Raw genomic sequence first — 22,057 nt, 5'->3', positions numbered from 1 at the left:
CCAAGTAGCTGGGACTACAGGCCCACACCACCACTCCTAGCTAATTTTTGTATTTTTAGTAGAGACGGGGTTTCATCATGTTGGCCAGGCTGGTCTCGAACTCCTGTCCTCAGGTGATCCACCCGCCTCGCATCCCAAAGTGCTGGGATTATAGGAGTGAGCCACTGCGCCCAGCCCAGAAACCATATCTTTTTTCTTTTTTTTTTTTTTTTTTGAGATGGAGTCTTGCTCTGTCACCAGGCTGGCATGCAGTGGCACGATCTCAGCTCACTGCAACCTCTGACTCCCTGGTTCAAGTGATTCTCCTGCCTCAGCCTCCCAAGTAGCTGGGATTACAGGCACGCGCTACTACGCCCAGCTAATTTTTGTATTTTTAGTAAAGACAGGGTTTCACCATGTTGGCCAGGCTGGTCTCGATCTTCTGACCTCAAGTGAACTGCCCGCCTGGGCCTCCCAAAGTGCTGGGATTACAGGTGTGAGCCACCTCGCCCAGCCCAGAAACCGTATCTTATACTGTCCTGTTCTTCCCCACACTACCCCAAAACAGATTTGTTTGTTTTTTGAAGTAGCTACTAAGGGGTTAGATATCAGATCTTCTCCTAGCTGCCTAGGCCCATGGTGAACTCCAACTCCTCCTGGGAACTTCTATACCATATATACAGACAGTGGGTACTGTCTGCTTGCTGTAGCTGTGTAATAAGCAGCAGGTCCCTCAAATGGAGAATTCTGCCCCTTAGGAACAGTGTCATCAGAGGGGCTAACAGCCCTAGCCCTAAGTCACTAGCAGTCATGACCCTCAATGTGTCAGAAAGCAGAGATCCAACCAGACACCTCCATAATCATGTAAGCATTTTAAAGATGAAGTTTATGCTGCATTCCATAAAATGGAGACAAACTTCATATCATATGTATTGACTACACAGGGGGCAACAAAGTGCACATGAAAAATATAACTTGGCCAGGCTCGGTGGCTCATGCCTGTAATCCCAGCACTTTGCGAGGCCAAGGTGGGCAGATCACTTGAGCTCAGGAGTTCGAGACCAACCTAGGCAACATGGCAAAACCCTGTCTCTACACACACACACACACACACACACACACAAATACAAATATTAGCTGGTCATGGTGGTGCGCATCTGTAGTTTCAGCTACTTGGGAGGCTGAGGCGGGAGGATGGCTTGATCCTGGGAGGTGGAGGTTGCAGTGAGCCGAGATTGCACCACTGCACTCCAGCCTGGGTGAGAGAGCAAGACTCTGTCTGAAAAAAAAGAAAACTGTAACTCAATTACATCTAAAGTTTGACCACTATAAAACTTGTGTATGATCTTTAATTCATATTAGGTAAGCATCCTTAAGTGTTATTCTTTGGTCATCTGCTTGGTAGTGTATACATTTTATCTTTACTTAGTATTTATAGCAGCTCTGCTGTATGGGTATAATTATCCTTACAGGTGTGAAGACAGATGTTCAGAGAGGCTAAGAAAACTTGGGGAAAATCTCACAGCCAATAAGGTCAGAGCCTGGATTCTAACAGAGCTGTCAGACCACAAAGCTTCTTGCTTGTTGGCCAGCTGCTCCCTCTCCTGTGTGCAGGGACAGTTGGTTTTGTAGCTTTATTAACTGTCCTTATCAGCTGCCTTGCCTTTGCCTTGTCTGCAGTGTCTGCTGCCTCCCCAACAGGACTGACAGCTACTTGAGACTGAGAACCGTTCCCCCGTATCTAATCTGTTTGGCACACAGAGAGGAGCTGGGTATGTTCTGTTGGGTTGAATATAACTGAGTTAAACAAGGCTCTGACCCAGGGACCTGTGAAGGGGACAGTCCCCAGCAAGGGGGGCTTGCTGGAGAGAGTGGTTTTGCCACTTCTCCCCACCCTTTCCTTCCAGAAATCCGGTTTGGCAAACGCTACTGAGTTTCCTGTTGAGTTGAAGTAACCTCCCACAGCAACCTCTGAGCAGATCCACAGGGCTCCTCCCATGCCTTATCCACTCTGTTTTCAACAAATCCCTTGAATACTAAGGGATTGGAATTCCTTTCCCAGCTACTCAGGCCCACCGTGAACTCCAGCTCCTCCTCGGAGCTCTGTGGCATGTGGTGCCAACTGTTTGCTATAGCCATGGGTCAAGCAGAGCCCATCTCCTTCTCTCAGTAATGTATTCAATGATATCAAAGCAGAAAAGTTTGGAAGATTAACTAATACTAGCTAAATGTGCAGATGAAGGCCGGGTACAGTGGATCTCACTTGAGGTCAGGAGTTCGAGACCAGCCTGGCCAACATGGCGAAACTTCATTTCTACTAAAAATACAAAAATTAGCTGGGTGTGGTGGTGGGCGCCTATAATCCCAGTTACTTGGGAGGCCGAGGCAAGAAAATCGCTTGAACCCAGGGGACGGAGATTTCAGTAAGCTGAGATCACATCACTTCACTCCAGCCTGGGCGAAAGAGTGAAACTCCATCTCAAACAAAAAGAAAAGAAAGTAAATGTGCAGATGAGAAAACCAGGACCCAGGGAGGGAAGTGGCTGGTATCAAATGGGGATAAAGCAAGGCACCTCTCTCCCTCTCTGTGGGATATTTATTCATCTGAGTCCCTCAAGCCCTGCCTGAGACCCTACATCCAACAGTTCTTGGTGAAAACAGCTCTCTTGGTTTCCATCCGTAGCCCTTCATTCCATGAGACTTGAATCCAGTTAAGGGGCTGGAGCCTGGGCATAGACACCAGTTACCCCGACCCCCCATCCCTGGGCTTAGCCCCTAGGCTCCCAGGCATGACAGCTCACGTATCTAGAAGGCTTCACGCTTCCAAGAGCTCTGCACCCAGTTAAGTTGAACCCACACACCTCTAACAGGTACAGTCTCTATTTTCTGAATGAGGAGCCTGAGCCTTAAGACAGGTTAACTGGCTTGTTCAAAGTCACTCAGCTAGTAAGTGAGACTGGAGCCTGGGCTGGGGCTCACTCCACAGCCCCCCATGTGACTCTACCTTACCCCGGCATAGGTGTAACCCAGAGATGCCTCAGTTACTGGGTTGCTCAGGAATTAGGGTGCCCTGGGGAAGAGTTTTCTTCTGAGGCTCTGAGCCCAAGCAGGGTTTCTTCAAGCCTCAGAGACAACATATGACACACATGACCTCTGGCCTCCTCTCCACCAGCCAGCCTGCTCCACACGAGCCAGGCTGACCCCCGTGCAGGTTCCCTACCTGCTGCGCCTGACCCCACACACGCTGGGCATTTTTCTGCCTCCTCACCCCTTCCAACATCCCAACCTGTCTTTTTAAACTTAGTTCAACATCCTCTCTTCCAACACTGCTCCTCCCAGACCCTCCCACCCTAGTCCCCCTAACAGCTGGGTTCAAGCTTTCCAACAGCTCTGTGCCCCCACAGGCTCTCCATCTGCTGCACCACTTAGTGCTGCTCAAGAGCAGGCATGGGCAAGTTCAACACCACACCCCACTGGCTCATAGGAGGCCCTCGGGAGGTGTTAGTGGAGTTAATGAGGCTCGACTTTTGGTTTCAAAGATCTTTCTTGATGGCCAGGGGCAACTATTTTACCTCAGTCAATGCTTGTGCACCAAGATACAGTACGAGACATCCCTAGACAGAATCCTCTGCCCCCAAATATCTCATCCCTTTGAGTCTGAAAGCTTTAGAGCTTCCTACTCAAGTGCAGACAAGGGTAGCCAGTAGACATGAGAAAAGATGCCTGGTATTTTTTTTCTTTTTTTTTTAGAGACAGGGTCTCACTCTGTCACCTACACTAAAGTGTAGTGGCATGATCATAGCTCACTGCAGCCTCGTCTTCCTGGGCTCAAGCGATCTTCCTGCCTCAGCCTTCCCAGTACCTGGGACTAGAGGTGCATGCCACCACATCCAGCTAATTTTTTTCCTTTTTTGTAGAGATGAGGGTCTCACTGTGTTGCCCAGGTTGGTCTTGAACTCCTGGGCTCAAGCAATCCTCCCGCCCAGGCTTCTTTTTTTTGAGACGGAGACTCGCTCTGTCACCCAGGCTGGAGTGCAGTGGTACAATCTCGGCTCACTGCAACTTTCACCTCCCAGGTTCCAGTGATTCTTTTGCCTCAGCCTCCTGAGTAGCTGGGATTACAGGTGTGAGCCACCACACCCAGCTACCGCCTAGGCTTCTTAAAGTGCTGGCATTACAGACGTGAGCTACCACGCCTGTCCTCGATATTTCTAAGAATGGAAGGAACACAAATCCAAACAAGAGGTGGCATTTTTGACCTATCAGATGGGTAAAAATCCAGTTTTTTAAAGGTATAGTTTCAGAGGCATAATGAAGCAGTCTCAGACTCTGTGGGTTAAAAACTAGGACAGTTTTTGGGGACAATTTTACAGGAACTATAAAAAATATGAAACACTTCTAGCCATTTTCCCACAAGAATATCCACACCACTGCACAAACTTGTATTACGAGCATGTTTGTCATAGAATGAATTGTAATCATGGAAAAAAGTGAACAGAACTTAGATGTCAATTAATAGAGGTCGATTATATTCATCATGGAATGGTCATACAACAGATGCCTCTCTGGCCACTTAAAAAGATAAGGTAGATATTCATGGAGTGGTGTGGAAAGATGCCCAGTGTCTGTTATGTGAGAAAAGCAAGTTGAAAAAGAACATGTGTAATAGTATCCCTTCTGGGTAAAAAGAAAGAAGTGTGTGTGTCTACGTGTCTGTGTCTGCGATAGGTGGGTGTCTAGCCCAAGCATTAGTCTCCCAACTTCAGGGTCAACTTTCTATAGTACATTTGGGGACAGAAGGAATGTGTTTTGTTGGTGACTACTGAGTTATGTCCTTGCCAGCTTGTTCCGCCTGCACCCTCTCGGTCACTTCCAGACCAGTCTTCATCCCTGAATGCTCTGGTGCAGGGGCTGTTGAAGAAAGAACATTGGGGTATTCTGGGCCCCCTATACATCACTCTCCTCCCCCAATTCCCCCCCACACCTCCATCTTACAGGACTGTGTGGGAGTCTTGGACTTTACTAGAGGGTTGGAGCCACCAAAGGGGATGACAATGGGGATGGGAAAATATTTCAAACTCTCCCCAAATTATAAACTTTTTCGCAAGTGGGCTTTTGAAATGGATTTACTGAAACTGAGAATGGTCCACCCAAGGGTGACCCCAAACCCTTGACAGAACTTGCCTTTCTTACCCTGAAACCTTCCAGTCGACAGCCACAGGAGCTGGCTCTGTGGGGAAACACACATGAGGGAAATGCTCATTCTTATAGTCTGAGGAGGAGGCACCAAGAAGGAAAATTTGTCCAAGGAATTCCCTGAGGGGCACCCCAGTTCTTAGCCTTGCTCCCAGGACTTCTGGTCTGCCTTTGGCTTTCTTTTTTTTTCTTTCTTTTTCTCTTTTTTTTCTTTTTGAGATGGAGTCTTGCTCTGTCGCCCAGACTGGAGTGCAGTGGCACGATCTCGGCTCACTGCAAGCTCCACCTCCCAGGTTCACGCCATTCCCCTGCCTCAGCAGCCCAAGTAGCTGGGACTACAGGTGCCCGCCACTACGCCTGGCTAATTTTTTTGTATTTTTTTAGTAGAGACGGATTTCTCCGTGTTAGCCAGGATGGTCTTGATCTCCTGACCTCATGATCCGCCCGCCTCGGCCTCCCAAAGTGCTGGGATTACAGGTGTGAGCCACCGTGCCTGGCCCTGCCTTTGGCTTTCTTCCTTTTTTTTATTTTTCTGAGACAGGGTCTCGCTCTGTTGCCCAGGATAGAGTGCAGTGGTACATTCATAGCTCACTGCAGCCTTGAACTCCTGGGCTTAAGGGATCCTCCCACCTCAGCCTCCTGAATAGCTGGGACTACAGGTACATGCCACAACACCTGGCTAATTTTTTCAATTTTTTTGTAGAGGCGGAGTCTCACTATGTTACCCAGTCTGGTCTTGAACTCCTGGGCTCAAGTGATCCTCCTGCCTTGGCCTCCCAAAGTCCTGGGATTGCAGGCATGAGCCACCTCACCTGGACTTGGCTTTCTTTAACATGCTTTCTGCATTTATTCATAGCCTTTGGAATTATAATCAATTGACTAGTATTACATGTTGATATAATGTATTAAATTGTTCCCTTAATGTTGATCACTTACAGTGCTTCTACATTTTCCATATAAATGATGTTGCAGTGAACATCTTCATGCATGGAGATTTTGGCTTATATTGTATTTTAAGAGTGAAGTTACTGGGTCAAAGAGTATAATATAAATGTCTTTATGGCTCCTACTAAAGATTGCCAAATTGCTTCCAAAAGAGTTTCTCTGATTTATAATACTACCAACATCTATTCAATCTATAACTTCTATTATTACCTTGCCAACACTGGCTCTTTTTATTTTTTTGGTTGGCTATTTTAGCAGATTATAAATGGTATCTCAAAGCTGTTTTTCCTGTTTTTCTCCTTACTAGCAAGGGTGGAGTTCAGATTTTCAAAAGGATTTTTTTTCGTTTTTTTTTTTTTTTTTTTTTTTTGAGACAGTCTTGCTGTGTTGCCCAGGCAGGAGTGCAGTGGATCTCAGCATACTGTAACCTCCGTGCCTGGCCTCAAGCGAGCCTCCCATCTCAGCCTCCCGAGTAGCTGGGACTATAGGTGTACGCCACCACACCTGGCTAATTTTTGTTTCTTTGGTAGAGACACGGTCTCGCTGTGTTGCTCAGGCTGAAAGCCTTTTTCTTTTTTTTTTCTTTTTCTTTTTTCTTTTTCTGTTTCTTTTTTTTCTTAAGTATCCTAAATTATAGTCACATGTGCTCTTTCCTCTCCAACCAGTTAGACTCTAATGAATAATATTAATGATAATAATAACAATTATAATTCCTTAGGCCTTTAGAGCACTTTGCAGTTTATAAACTGTTATACCATTGTGTCTTTTCATTCTACCAGTAGGTGAAACAGGGCAGGGATGTTCCCCCCACCTACCACCTACCTTATTGATGAAAGAGTTGAAGCTATGCAGAGGAGGTTTGCTTTGAGTGACAGAAGCCCACCAGGGCTGATGTAAATAATTAGGGGGGTGATTCCAAGATTGCAGAGAAACTGCTCAGTCTCTCCCTCTCTGGGGCCACATGGTCTCCTCTCTGCTTCCCTCTGCATGTCCCATCCTCCTCTCTGCAGATCATCTTTTTCTGCTTCATTATCAGTATCCACAAGACTGAAAATAGCAGCTCTATCCAGGCTTTGCCCATCCTTTCAGCTCAGGCCCCAACATCTGATCAGTCTCTGCCTTCCAGTCCATCATCTCTCAGGAGAGACCTGGGGTCTCTCAGCCTCCCAGATGCAGTTCTCCCTGCCCAGGGGTCCATCCTGGGTGGGGGACACAGTGGGGGATAAGGCCCTGTGGTCCAAACGGCCAAAGTGGGGCTGAGCAGAGTAGCAGGAAGGCAGAGTCTCCTAGAAGGATGTGGCATGTGAAGCAAGGATAGGCTTTTTAACACAACACTTGCTAAAAGGAGCTCATGCATGTTCTTCTTATCCGGGCTAGGCCACAGCAGTAGCAACATGCCAGTAATAACAGTTCTTAGGTCTGCAGAGACTTCCCAGAGAAAACCTCCCACAGGCAGAGAGATGGTCTCTTTCCTCTCTCGCCACACCCTGAAACCTCCCAGCAGGCCTCAGTCGAACTTTGCCCATCGCCTCAAGCCAGGAGGTGCCTCATCAGGCAGATCTCAGAAAGCCTGGTGTCCCAGGAAAGGGGCACGTCTCATCAAGGGCCCTCTTGGCCGTGTCCACCCAGCCTGGACCCTCATCTCCCTCTGCAGGTGCGGATCTGGGAGATCCCTGAGGGCGGGCTGAAGCGGAACATGACGGAGGCGCTCCTGGAGCTGCACGGGCACAGCCGGCGTGTGGGGCTGGTCGAGTGGCACCCCACCACCAACAACATCCTGTTCAGCGCTGGCTACGACTACAAGGCATGCAGTGGGCAGGCAGCTGGGCGGAGAGGGATTGGGGAAGAGAAAGGGGCCTTTTGGGTACCCGTAGGAAGCACTGTTGGTTCCGAAGCAACCAATATTGCCTCATCTGTTCATTTGCTCATTCATTCATTCATTCACTACACGCAACTGAGCAACTCCTGTGCACCCTGTCATTCCTGGGGTCCACAGAGGCCGGAGGCATCTTTTCTGCCTTCTCTGGTGGTTGATGGGCTGGAGGAGAATGCCCCTTCCATGCCCACACCCTTTGCCTGGCCACTTCTTAACCAAGAGGTGGCAAAAGGGGTAACCAAAGCTGCTGGAGGGCAAAAAGTGGAGCCTCAGCCCCGAGCCCCAGGCACATCCTCAAAAAAGGTGAGCTGACCACATGGGACCTGACAAGGAACATGTATCCTTGTTCTTCCATAAACTGAGCCCAGGCTGGTGCTGGGATCTGACCAAGGATATTGATGGATTTGTGTGCCAGGGATGTATCAGCCTTTCCATATAGAACTCAATGACCCCCTCCTGCATCCCAGCACACCCCGGGCCCTGCATGGGGCGCTTCTCCCAGGGCAGTCGAGTGTGGACTGGGGACAAACACCCCAGGACCCTAGCAGCCGCTGACCCTGCCTCCCGCGCATCTGCCCTCGCAGGTCCTCATCTGGAACCTGGATGTGGGCGAGCCGGTGAAGATGATCGACTGCCACACGGATGTGATCCTCTGCATGTCCTTCAACACAGACGGCAGCCTGCTCACCACCACGTGCAAGGACAAGAAGCTGCGCGTGATTGAGCCCCGCTCTGGCCGTGTTCTGCAGGTGGAACCCTACATTTTTTGAGATTGAAGGGGAAGGTATTGAGAGTTGGGGCTCAGCTTTCAACAGGCCTGGAAAAAGAAAAGGCTGTGCCAGCCCCCTTCTCCAGTGCATCTCACCGCACCTCTGTTGAACAACCTTTCTCTCTCCTGGGCCCTTCTCAGCTCATAGGAACCCTGCCTTGTTCTGGGTGGGGAGGGACCTCATACCCTTTTCTGTCCCCACTGCACCCCCTACCTCCAGACAGGATTCTTCTGGCTTGCCCTGGGGGCTGAACTGGTGACACCCTTCAGTGCATACATCCCCAGGTGTTAACCAAGTCCATCACAGGCACAGGAGGAGGAGACACTGGCCTCACTGCCCAGCCACTTGATAGGATGAGCCTGAGGGAAATGGCTAGGGTGCCAAGGTTGATGGTGAACTTAGCTCCACTTTTGGTCTTTGAATCTCCTGGGTCTTGGGTTTGAGGAAGGGGTTAAGTGCCATTTGGAAGTAAGCAATTACCATTTTTTGAGCACCTGCTGTGTGCTGGTCATGGGGAGAGATGGAATGGAAAATATGGATGATATTTGAGGTTTGCCTTCTACACAAGAAGGGATTAATGCTTGATCTGGGTGTGTTTACCTTGGAATAGTCCAATATTACAAGACCAGAAAGTTTTCTACTACTATAGGTTGAGCATCCCAAATCCAAAAATCCAAAATCCAAAAGACCCCAAATCCAGAACTTTTTGAGCACTGACATAACACCCAAAAGAAATGCTCGTTGGAACATTTCAGATCTTGGATTTGGGGATGTAGGAAGCTCAACTAGCAGGTATAATGCGAATATTCTGACATCTGAAACAATCCAAAATCTGAAACACTTCTGGTCCCAAGCATTTCAGATACGGGCTACTCAACCTGTACCACTACAAATAAGAATAATGGGGGCCGGGCGCGGTGGCTCAAGCCTGTAATCCCAGCACTTTGGGAGGCCGAGGCGGGTGGATCACGAGGTCAGGAGATCGAGACCATCCTGGCTAACACAGTGAAACCCCGTCTCTACTAAAAAATACAAAAAATTAGCCGGGCGTGTTGGCGGGCGCCTGTGGTCCCAGCTACTCGGGAGGCTGAGGCAGGAGAATGGCATGAACCCAGGAGGTGGAGGTTGTGGTGAGCCGAGATCGCGCCACTGCACTCCAGCCTGGGGGACAGAGAAAGACTCCGTCTCAAAAAAAAAAAAAAACAAATAAGAATAATGAGAGTTGCTTAGCATGATTAGTGTTAACTGACATCTACTAAGAGCTCACTGTGTGGCCTGCACTATGCCCGGGGCTCTGCCCATCGTCTCATTTAATCCTCAGGACAACCCTCTCAGCTGGGCGCTGTTACTCCTCTCATTTGATACATGAGAACACTGAACCTTAGTGAAGTTGGGAGACTTAAATCTCACGGTTCCAGGAGGAGCTAGGATTCAAACCCAGAGCCCATGCCAAACAGAAAGAATGTTGATGAACAGAGAACCCCCACCTCCAATTCACAAATGGGGCCATGAGCCCAGGGAAGGTGAAGGTCTTCTCTTGGGCTACACTTTTTTGGCAGAGCTAGAACTAGAGTTCAGAGTGTGTGACGCCAGCCTGAGTATGTGCACTGCCCCACTGGCCTCTTTTCTGACCTGCTGCCAACTTACCTGATGCCGAGGACTATTGCGTGTTAGGAGGAAATCAAGTGTCACGAGCCAGTGGGCAGGAAAGGAGGCCCAAGACAGCTCAGTTAAGGAGGCACTCCCTGATGAGGCAAGTTGTGGAGCAGTGATGGGCATGAGTCTCTTGTCCTCCTGAGCCTCAGTTTCCTCACCCTCAAAATGGGGATAATGATTTCTTCTGATAGATATTGTTATGAGGATGAAAAGCAATGCCCCTGGTGAGAGCTCCTGGAGTGGAGCCCCCAACTGGACTTGGTGGAGGTTGGCTCCCCTCTTGCTCCCTGTTCCCCACCTTCTCTGGGAAATGGCAGAGAAGGCATCTGTGGAGCCATTGCTGCACAGTGCTTAGAACAGTGTCCCGTGGCTGCTGTAACAAATGCCCACAAATTAGGTGGCTGAAAACAACAGAAATGTATTCTCTCACCGTTCCAGAGGCCAGATGTCCCACATCAAGGTGTCAGCAGGACTGTACTCCCTACAGATGCTCTAGGAGAAAACCCATTCTTTGCCTCTTCTGGGGGTTGCCGGCTCCCGTGGCTGGTGGCCACATCACTCCAGTCTCTGCCTCCAGGGTCACACACCTTCTCCCCTGTGTGTCTCTGTAATCTTACCTCTCTCCCACAAGGACACTCATGATGGCATCCAGGATCCACCTGGATAATCCAGGGTAATCTCATCTCCAAATCCTTAGCTTAACCACATCTGCAAGTACCTTTTTCCAAATAAGGAAATAATTGCAGGGGCCAGGGCTGAGAACATGGGTATATCTTTTTGGGGCCACCATTCATGCCACTGCAGAACCCACATGTTGGGGACCCTGGCTCACCACCTCCCTCTGTTCCTACCAGGAGGCCAACTGCAAAAACCACAGAGTGAACCGGGTGGTGTTCCTGGGGAACATGAAGCGGCTCCTCACAACAGGGGTCTCCAGGTGGAACACAAGACAGATTGCCCTCTGGGACCAGGTCAGCCATGGGGAGGCCTGCTGGGTTTGGGCTAAAGGAAGCATCATTGCCTCGGAGGTCACTTCCTCAGAAAGTCGGGACCCTGGGCCCACACACCAGCTTCTCATAGCATTCCCAGTGGAGAAATCAGACAGAGACCTCAGAGGCCAAGCTTGGGTACAGAGGCTTCAAGGAACAATGTCGGCCACACCTGCAAGATGTTCACCCTCTTTTTCCAGAGTGGGGGCTGAGCTCCAGAGAGATCAAGAGACTTACCTGGGGACACATAGCAAGTAGCAGGTTTGGGGACAATGAGAACAAGTCCCTTGCCTCCTGTTTGTAAGACCCTTTCCACTGCCCCTGGCTGCTTTTCGTGACAAGAAAGTCAGTCTTGCCACCACCCATAGGATGGGCTTTTTAACATCCAGGGGAGGACTTAACATAAAGTAGTTGCCATCCTAAGAGGCCTTCCTGGGATTTGGGGAGGGGCATGCCATGCTGCCTGCAGAGAGGCTGAGACCAGCTCTTCTCCCTCAGGAGGACCTGTCCATGCCCCTGATCGAAGAGGAAATTGATGGGCTCTCTGGCCTCCTGTTCCCCTTCTATGATGCTGACACCCACATGCTCTACCTGGCTGGAAAGGTAGTAGGAGGTGGGGGAGGGCCTGGGGCAGCCTGTGGGAGAGCCCTGCCCTCATTGCACTCCTGCACCTGCCCCACCCCCTTGAGAGTAGCCAGCCTAACCTTCCAAGTTCCTGGGCCTCACCTTTCCCATCCACACCTGCCCTCAAGTCTGACACTCATTCTTACTCAAGTGTCTGCTACCAAGAATTCCTTCAAAGGTGAGCCGGAGTGGGCTTTTACATTGGAATAAAGATCACAGCCTGCAGTGTATTCAGTGATGAATGATGGAATTTGAGATACCCGCAAGGAGATCCTTGGTGAATATAGCCTTATTTGTCAGAAAGGCTGTCTACACACACACACACTCACATCGGCCCATCCACCTCCACCTCTCCACCTGCAGTGAGCCCCCTGTGGTGCACCCATTAGGAGCCTAGAAGCTAGGTTTCCTTGGTTTTTTTAACCGCCCATGAGGCACAGGGGAGAGCTGTCTTCAGCTGGCTCCTGGGACCAGGCCCTGCTCTGCCCTCCCTACCTGCCACCTTCCTCACCTCCATCTCTCCTGACCCCAGGGTGATGGAAACATCCGGTACTACGAGATCAGCACTGAGAAGCCCTTCCTGAGTTACCTCATGGAGTTCCGCTCCCCAGCCCCGCAGAAAGGCCTAGGTAAGGGGCCCCGAGGCTGCCACGGCTAGTGTGCTCATGGCACGGGAAGACATCTGGCCCATGGGTCACCCCCTCCCTTAAATGGAAAATCAGACTCAGAAGGCCACAGCACATGGGCAAGTTGGAACAGAACCTGCAAGAGCTGGCCCTCCTGCAGCTGTCACTGCCCACTGGACCGGCGCTGTCACCCCACCGTGCTCACATCCACCATCAGCAGCAATTTGCCATCATGTTCTCTGCGTCTGCACTCCTGATCGCAGATGGGGAGCCTGAAGCCCACAGTGGCTATGATGATGGTGGGAAGTGGTCCAGTAACTAAAGGTCAGAGTGGGGTCTAGGCACAAGTCCCTTCCTGAGCCTCTAGGAAGCCGGGACTCCCAGACCCCAGCAGCAGCTCTGTCTGTCTGATAGGGCAGGAAGAAGTTCCAGGTGTTCCCGGGACTGCAGCCCCAAGTTCCCTAGGCTCTCAGGCAGAAACCCAGAGAGGGCTCCGGGATTGACAGGGTGTAGTGAGTGAGACCCCACATTCTCCCACCACTAAAAGTCTTCCAACCAATTTTCCTTCCTTTCAACTAACCTGGTAATGCATATGATTTACCAATTCTACATTTGGGGTCCAAATCACCCAATGAAACACCTATTTTCAGGCACCTCCCGTTCCCACCTCTGCGGGTGATCCTCCTTGGAGCTTGAGTCTAGCTTGCTTTCCCTGTGGGTCTGGTATTATGGACAGGGCCTGAGGGCCAGCTTCAGGGACATCGGTGCTGAAAGGGCCTGAGAGCCCACTCCAGTGATCAACAGCAAAATGGAAACCAAAAGATGTCCGAAGTCCTAATCACCATTCCATCAACTTTACCCTTCCCCAACTCTGTCATCCCCACCTCCTTCACTGTCACTCCTGCATCAAATAGTATAAAAATCAGCCTGGACTTTGGAGTCAGACCTGGGTTTACATTCTGGCTCAGCTGTGCACTTAATCCCTCTAAGTCTCAGTTTCCTCATCTGTAAAATGGGGATAATCAAACCTTCCCTGAATGGCTAATGTAAGACTTAGAGACCATATGTGCAAGGCACCTGGCAGAGCACTTGACTCCTCCTGCTTCTTCACATAGTTGTTCAACAAACAGTTATTGACCTCCCAACTGTGTACCAGACCCTGCACGAAGTCCAGTGGCAAATAAAACAGAACATGGCCTTACTCTCATGGAGATCACGTTCCACTGAGCAGGAGACAGGCAATAAACAAATAAGAAAAATATTGGATGGGAGTGAGTTCTAGGCAGAGAGTCAAATGGTGTGCTAGAACAGAGAGTGACTGGGGGCTACTTTACCCCGGTGGTCAGGGAAGGCCTCTCTGTGATGATGATATTTTAAGTTGAGCTCTGAAAGATGGGAAGGAGAAAGAGCAGTCCCAGCAGGGGGAATGGTTAGTGCAAAGTCTCGTGGCCAGAATGAGCCTGGCATGTTCTAGGAGCAGAAGGGAGCTCAGTGTGGCTGAGCATGGTGTAGACTCTGATGTAGCAGGAGATGGGGGGAGGGTGTTAGGAGACTGTCGGAGAGGTAGGCAGGGGCTGAATCCATGGGATGCATTAGCCTGGGAAAGGGGTTTGCATTTGATTAGGAAATCATTGTGCGGAGCATTCTTTTTCTTGAGTGGGAGATGAGACTACATGATGTGATCCAAAATGTTAGTTAAGATTGCTCTGGCAGCCAGGTGTGGTGGCTCAAGCCTGTAATCCTAGCAGTTTGGGAGGCCGAGGCAGGTGGATCACCTGAGGTCAGGAGTTCGAGACCAGTCTGGCCAATATGGTGAAACCCTGTCTCTAAACCCTGTTACTAAAAATACAAAAATTACCTGGGTGTGATGATACACCCCTGTAATCCCAGCTACTTGGGAGGCTGAGGCAGGAGAATCGCTTGAACCTGGGAGGCAGAGGTTGCGGTGAGCTAAGATCACACCACTGCACTCCAACCTGGGCAACAGAGCCAGACTCTGTCAAAACAAACAAACAAACAAAAAAAGATTTCTCTGGCTTCAGTAGAGAGAATGGATTTGGGAGGGGCAGGAGGAAGACGGGGAAACCAGTTAGGAAGCAGTTGTAGACTTTTAGGCAAGAGAGGATAATAGGTGGACAGAAGGAAGACGGGGAGAACAGGATGAATCCAGATGTTTAGAAAGTAATGTCAGCAGGACTTGCTAAGGTATCGGATATGGAGGGGTGGAGAGGAAAGAAGCAGGAAGGACTCAGAATGACTCACTTCATCCTCATCCTCATCCTCCTCACCTGTGACTACTATTGAGCATTTGCTGTGACGTAGGCACTTCTTGTAGACTCAGAAAAGTTAAGCATCTCACCCGAGGCAGGTCTTATCTGCTAAGTAGCAGAAGCAGAACTCAGACCGAATCTGCTGGCTCTTAATCCCATTTGGGAAACCATTTCACCCCTTACCTCCAGCTCCTGGAATTCCTTTATGTGGAAGAGCAGGCTTCCAGCCCAGAGGAGGAGAGGCAGAGCCTTAACTCATATTCACAATACAGGGAAGCAAACGAATGTTGTCTGTGCTCGTCACGGTCCCAGGCAATTAATGAGTATCTTGGAATATATTCTCCTGACCACGTCATGTAGGGCCACTGTTGTCCTCCTCGAACCAGCCAAGGAACTGGAAGCTCAGAGAGTTGTGACTTGCCAAAGGACTCCTAGATGGAAAGGGGGCAGAGTCAAGATTCAAACCCCATTGGTCTACCCCTAGATAGAGCTGTGCTTCTAGCACCACACTGACCCTCGTCCCCATGATAGATATTCAGCAGAGGCAGCTGTCAGGGACACGTGGCAAGTGAACCCACACAGGCAACATGTGCATACATTGTTGGTTCTAGGAGACATAGAACAGAACAGCAATCTTAGGCTGTGTCCAGACCTCTAGGGTGTATGGGGAGTGGCCTCTGCCTCCTTTCTCTCTCAGGACTGGAGACACAGGAGGCTTAGGGATGACTGTTCATTTCAGAGGGTAATGGGCTCTGTGACCCTGCCCCTGCTGTGCTCTGTGACCTTGGGTAGCCTCTTGCCCTCTGACCTTCTCTGGACCCTCGTCTAGAAAAGGAGTGGGCTAGATTCAAATGTCTCTGCAGTTTCTTCCAATTCTAAAGGGTCCAATTCTAAAGCGTGCACTGTGGTGAGGCAGGTCTGGCCCAAGGAGCTTGAGAAGTGACCACCCAGGGACAGACACTGATTGAAGGAGCCCCGGTCCACCCCCTGCCCTCTGCATTGGCCGTTGCCTCCAAACCTAAGTACATTCCTCAGCCTTTCCCCTGGCCCAGAACGTCATGGGGTGATGTCACTGAGACGCAGTTTCTGGGACCCCATGGAGCCACATGTGTGCCTGTTACAGGGGTCATGCCCAAGCACGGGCTGGATGTGTCAGCTTGCGAGGTGTTCCGCTTCTACAAGCTGGTGACTCTCAAGGGCCTGATCGAGCCCATCTCCATGATCGTGCCCCGGAGGGTAAGTGGGGCTGGGCTGGGCTCCGGGAGGGGGGCCTGCATCGCATCCTAGCCTGCTCACCACTGACCATGACCCTGGAGAAACCCAGGTGAGAGATGTGCTGTGGGCTGGGGTCTTCAAACCCAATTTGGGGTGAGGGGCATTCTCAGACCGGGACAGTTGGGTTTGCTCATGAGTGCAGTCGGGTAGTTCCAGGAGTGAGACACAGTGCAAAGGCACAGAGGCAGGAGAGCAGGTAGCGTGATTGGAGATCAGTAAGAAGAGTCTGACTAAAGAGTAGGGGTTTTCCCAGCAGCCCCCCATCTGTCCTCTCTTCTGCTCCTCCCACTGTAGTCAGATTCCTACCAGGAAGACATTTACCCAATGACACCAGGCACGGAGCCAGCACTGACCCCGGATGAATGGCTGGGAGGCATCAACCGAGGTACCACAGTAGGGGCCTCCACAGAGCACAGGAGGCTGCAGCCTTTGCCTTCAGCGCAGCTCACCCCAGCTCCCCTTGCCTGTCCCCCTGTTTGAACTTCCCTCCCACCCAGCCTGCTGGACCATCACCTGACAGTCCATGGGATCGTCAGTGAGAGCGTTTCCCTTGCCTTCTTTAGATCCTGTGCTGATGTCTTTGAAAGAAGGCTATAAGAAGTCCTCAAAAATGGTATTTAAGGCTCCCATCAAAGAAAAGAAGAGTGTTGTGGTCAATGGAATAGATTTATTAGAAAATGTCCCACCCAGGACGGAGAATGAGGTAAGGAAAGTAAGTTATTACCTCCACAGGCCCTGGAAGAGCAAGACCTTTACATTTCAATTATGGGCTTCAGGCCTTTAAGCCAGTTCCATTCTGAGACATTTTTCTTTCTGTGACAAATGCCATAAGTAGCCTGATATTGGCTTCTGATGCCTCTGACCCCAATAAATAGAAGCTGGGATGTCTGGAGATATCGGTTCCCCACACCGCCCCCACACCCCAAATTCACTAACCCACAGAGTTATGCATCTCCTCATGAATTCATTTCAGAACGTTGCTGTCATTTGGAGTTCCAGGAGTTATAAATTCCTGACTAACAGGGGCAAGCCTGGCCTCGCGTATCACAGCCCTGCCTCCCTCGCTGGCATTGCAGCAGTGCTGGAGTCTGACACTTCCAGTCTTTGTGGAAGAGACTGGGTGTTTATGAAGGTGCTCTTTGTACCACTTGGAATGGGAGCAAGCTCTTTTGGGGCAGCTCGGCTGGGCCTTGTCCATGTCCCCCAGCGGTATTTTCTTCCAGCCCACACCCCCATTCCCTGATGCCAACATGGTTTAGCTCAGCTGGGATTCACAGGATGCCTACTGTGTGCCAGACATAAGGCCCGATACAACTGAAATGCAGATGGCTGCATGACCCCACCTGCATTTGAATCCTGGCTCTGCCATTTCCTGGCTGTGACTGAGCAAGTCTACTGACCTTTATAAGTCCATTTCCTTGTGGTAAAATAGGGATATGGAATGCTGTGAGCATTAAAGAGACAATTCATAAGTGTCTAGCACTCTTCCTGGCTCATATTAAGTGCTCAGAGAAAAAGGTCAGCTGTATCAGCTATCTACTGCTGTGTAACAAATTACCCTAGAACTTAATGGCCTAAACCCATAAATGCTTATTAGCTCACAGTTTCTTTGCATGCCCGTGGCTGAAGGTTTCTCATGAGGGTACAGTTACACTGTCCACTGGGGCTGGAATCACATCTGAAGGCTCACTGTGGAAGGATCTACTTCCAAGTTCACTCATGTGGTTGCTGCTAGGACTCATGTCCTCAGGGGCTATTGGACTGAGGGCGTCAGTTCCTCCTTGGGCTGTTGGCCAGAGCTTGCCTCAGGTCCCTGCCGTGTGGACTCCTCCATAAGGCAGCTCACAACAGGGTATGTGAGCAGAAGAGCAAGAGAGGCCACCCAAGATGGAAGCTACACTCTTTCTGTCACCTAATCTTGGAAATGGTATCCCACCACTTCTGCCCTATTCTGTTCATTTGAAGCAAGCTATTAGGGCCAGCGCATGCTTGAGGAGAGGGGATAACATGGGGGCCATCTTAAACTAGACACTGCCTATACCACCAACTTATGCTATCACTATTTTTTGTTTTGAGACAGAGTCTCACTCTGTTGCCCAGGCTGGAGCTCAGTGGCACAGTCTCAGCTCACTGCAACCTATGCCTCCCAGGTTCAAGCGATTCTCCTGCCCTAGCCTCCCGAGTAGCTGGGATTACAGGTGTGCACCACCACGCCCAGCTAATTTTTGTATTTTTGGTACAGACAGGGTTTCACCATGTTTGCCAGGCTGGTCTTGAACTCCTGACCTTAGGTGATCCACCCACCTCAGCCTCCCAAAGTGCTGGGATTACAGACGTGAGCCACCACGCCTGGCCCGCTATCACTATTATTAATAAAAATAAGACCCTTCTTGACCTCTGGGACCTCACAGTCTTAAGGAGGAGATTGGCAGGTAACTTGATAATTGCCATAAAATATGCTTGTATGCCATTGTAGAGGGATATTCAGGGCTAGATGAAATGATGTGATAAATGGGATTTGCTTTAAAATAACCCCTGAGGAAGTGGTGCAATGGAGGTGGGTGGCGGTAGAGATGAAGTAAGAATGGTCACATGGGCTGGGTGCGGGAGTTCATGCCTCTAATCCCAGCACTTTGGGAGGCCAAGGCGGGTGGATCACCTGAGGTCAGGAGTTTGAGACCAGCCTGGTCAACATGGTGAAACCCTGTCTCTACTAAAAATACAAAAATTAGCCAGGCGTGGTGGTGCGCGCCTGTAATCCCAGCTACTCAAGTGGCTGAGGCAGGAGAATCACTTGAACCCAGGAGGCGGAGACTAAAGCTGAGTGATGGGTACTTGGGGGTTCATGGTGCTATACTTTCTATTAATATAGATATATAACATTTTTCATTTAAAAATATTTTTAAGTGTTTTCTTGTATTTATTTATTTATTTATGTTTTAGAGACAGGGTCCTACCCTGTCTCCCAGACGGGAGTGCTGTGGCACGATCATAGCTCACTACAGCCTCAAGCTCCTAAGCTCAAGCAATAATCCCACCTTAGACTTCTGAGTAGCTGGGACTAGCGGCGTGTACCACCATGCCCAACTAATTTGTTTTTAAACATTTTTATAGAGACAGGGTCTTAGTATATTGCACAGGCTGGTCTTAAACTCCTGGGCTCAAACAATCCTCCCACTTTCGCCTCCCAAAGTGCTGGGATTACAGTCATGTGACACTGCGCCCAGCTATTTTCTTGTTTTTAAAAGAACTCTACTTTTTGAAGATAGAGACACAGGGGTCATTGTGATAGCCCAGGAGGGCAATAACAAGGGCCTGAGCTCAGTTCTGGCACTGGGTCTGGAGAAGGCAGAGTTGAATAGTAGTTAAATCAAGCAATATTTCGCTGTAGACTTGCCTGTGTGAATCAGAACTGAGAACCTGGAGGAAAAGCTTAAAGGGTCTCAGAGCAGACAAAACAGATACCACAATCTACACCAAAGTTGTGCATCTTACTCGTTGGGAAGAAGCTTTCTCAAAGCCTGCTGACTCTGCCTTTATCCATAGTTTTAATCGTCACAGCAGTTTGGAAGCAGCCAATTAGAAAGTGGGGCTGTCAAAGGTGGACACATTGATCTAAGTGTGAGGAAACAACTGACAGCTTGATGCAAGGGAAAAGTCCTACGATTGTACAACTCAGTAACTTTACTAAAAATCGCTGAATTGTATGCTTAAAATGAGTGACATTTATGGTGTGTGAATTACACCTCACTAAAGCGGTTTTTTTGACAAAAGTGGACCAAAAAACAATGCAAAGAAATTTTGAGAACTTGGAAGACACAAGAGTGTGTAGAGTCATTTAGTGCAAAGGCAAATAGTATGTCATCCCTCTCAACAGATGTAACTGGGACTGGTGGTTTGTTAGTTAACAAAAAATATTTTTTTAAGTTAGTTAAAGGAGGGAATCATGGCTGGGCGCAGTGGCTCACGCCTATAATCCCAGCACTTTGGGAGGCTGAGGCGGGCGGATCGCCTGAGGTTAAGAGTTCAAGACCAGCCTGACCAACATGGTGAAACCCTGTCTCTACTAAAAATACAAAATTAGCCAGGCCTGGTGGTGCATGCCTGTAATCCCAGCTACTTGGGAGGCTGAGGCAGGAGAATCGCTTGAACCCAGGAGGTGGAGATTGTGGTGAGCGGATATTGCACCATTGCACTCCAGCCTGGGCAACAAGAGTGAAACTCCGTCTCAAAAAAAAAAAAAAAAAAAAAAAGGAGAGAATCATAAAAATGTAAAAATGATACATACATTCTTTCTTTTTTTTTTTTTTTTTTTTTTTTTTTTTGAGACAGAGTCTTGCTCTGTCACCCAGGCTGGGGTGCAATGGTGCAATCTTGACTCACTGCAACCTCCGCCTCCCGGGGTTCAAGCAATTCTCCTGCCTTAGCCTCCCAAGTAGCTGAGACTACAGGTGCCCACCACCATGCCTGGCTAATTTTTGCCTTTTTAGTAGAGACAGGGTTTCACTATGTTGGCCAGACTGGTCTCAAACTCCTGACCTCAGGTGATCCACCTGCCTCAGCCTCCCAAAGTGCTGGGATTACAGGTGTGAGCCACGGCACCCAGCCGATAGATGCATTTGGTTTGTTGTTGTTGTTGTTGTTGTTGTTGTTTTGTTTTGTTTTGTTTTGAGATGGAGTCTCACTTTGTTTCCCAGGCTGGAGTGCAGTGGCGTGATCTCAGCTCACTGCAACCTCCACCTCCCGGGTTCAAGCAATTCTTTGCTTCAGCCTCCCGAGTAGCTGGGATTACAGGCGCCTGCCACCACACCCAGATAACTGTTATATTTTCAATAGAGATGGGGTTTCGCCATCTTGGCCAGGCTGGTCTTGAACTCCTGACCTCGTGATCCACCCGCCTTGGCCTCTTAAAGTGCTGGGATTACAGGCATGAGCCACCATGCCCAGCTGATACCTTCTTTAAACCATTTATTTTTGTTTTAAACACAAAACATGCCAGGTGCAGTGGCACCCCTCTAGTCCCAGCTACTCAGGAGGCTCAGGTGGAAGGATCGCTTGAGCCCAGGAGTTTGAGTCCAGCCTGGGCAACAAGGCAAGACTCTATCTCTAAAAATAAAAGTAGGCCGGGTGGTGGCTCACACCTGTAATCCCAGCACCTTGGAAGGCTGAGGAGGGTGGATCACTTAAGGCCAGGAGGTCAAGACCAGGCTGGCCAACATGGTGAAACCCCGTCTCTACTAAAAATACAAAAATTAGCCGGGCGTGGTGGCACATGCCTGTAATCCCAGCTACTCCGGAGGCTGAAGCAGAAGAATCCCTTGAACCCGGGAGGCAGAGGTTGCAGTGAGCTGAGATCGTGCCATTGCACTCCAGCCTGGGTGACAGAGCAAGACTCTGTCACAAAAACAAACAAATAAATAAATATAAAACATATACATTCATTTAGCATATTTTGATGCAGGACCAGGACCTTTTCTTCAAGGAGGCCCTCCCTGGTTGGAATCTGCCATGTCTTTCACACAAATCACACCTTAACTCCCATTTCCAGTTTCCGTTTCTTTTAGGTAGAAAAATAATTTAAAGTTCATCTGAAAGCAAAGTCCTAGTTTTTACAATGTTTTCCCTCATCTTTTTTCGAGACATTGAGGTATAATTTGCCTATGGTAAAATTCATCCTCTGTAGTGTGTCGGTTTAAGAGTTTTGACAAACACACACAGTCATGCAGCCACCATCAGCCAAGATATAGAGTATTCTCCAGTCTTTTAGGGCTAGATCTTCCACACCCAATTCAGCTGCAATTTTTTTAGTATCACCTTTATCAAGATTTTCTACAGCATTTAATTAAGTTTT

The 22,057-nt window shown here is 49.4% G+C and overlaps 1 protein-coding gene across 4 annotated transcripts in view; it reads left to right on the top strand.

Moving 5' to 3' along the window:
* Positions 1–22,057, top strand: part of CORO2B (coronin 2B) — a 202,981-nt gene that overhangs the window by 177,771 nt on the left and 3,153 nt on the right. For all 4 annotated transcript variants that reach the window (XM_063640202.1, XM_063640201.1, XM_055277984.2 and 1 more), the window contains 8 exons: positions 7,775–7,924; positions 8,581–8,745; positions 11,277–11,393; positions 11,910–12,014; positions 12,568–12,664; positions 16,055–16,167; positions 16,501–16,591; positions 16,770–16,909. In XM_063640202.1, coding sequence (XP_063496272.1) covers positions 7,775–7,924; positions 8,581–8,745; positions 11,277–11,393; positions 11,910–12,014; positions 12,568–12,664; positions 16,055–16,167; positions 16,501–16,591; positions 16,770–16,909 — 978 coding nt within the window. The remainder of the gene's footprint in view (positions 1–7,774; positions 7,925–8,580; positions 8,746–11,276; positions 11,394–11,909; positions 12,015–12,567; positions 12,665–16,054; positions 16,168–16,500; positions 16,592–16,769; positions 16,910–22,057) is intronic.

Source organism: Symphalangus syndactylus, chromosome 5 (assembly GCF_028878055.3).
Source record: "Symphalangus syndactylus isolate Jambi chromosome 5, NHGRI_mSymSyn1-v2.1_pri, whole genome shotgun sequence".
NCBI lineage: Eukaryota > Metazoa > Chordata > Mammalia > Primates > Hylobatidae > Symphalangus > Symphalangus syndactylus.
The sequence above is the reverse complement of the archived record's forward strand: the minus strand, read 5'-3'. Positions and strand labels throughout refer to the sequence as shown.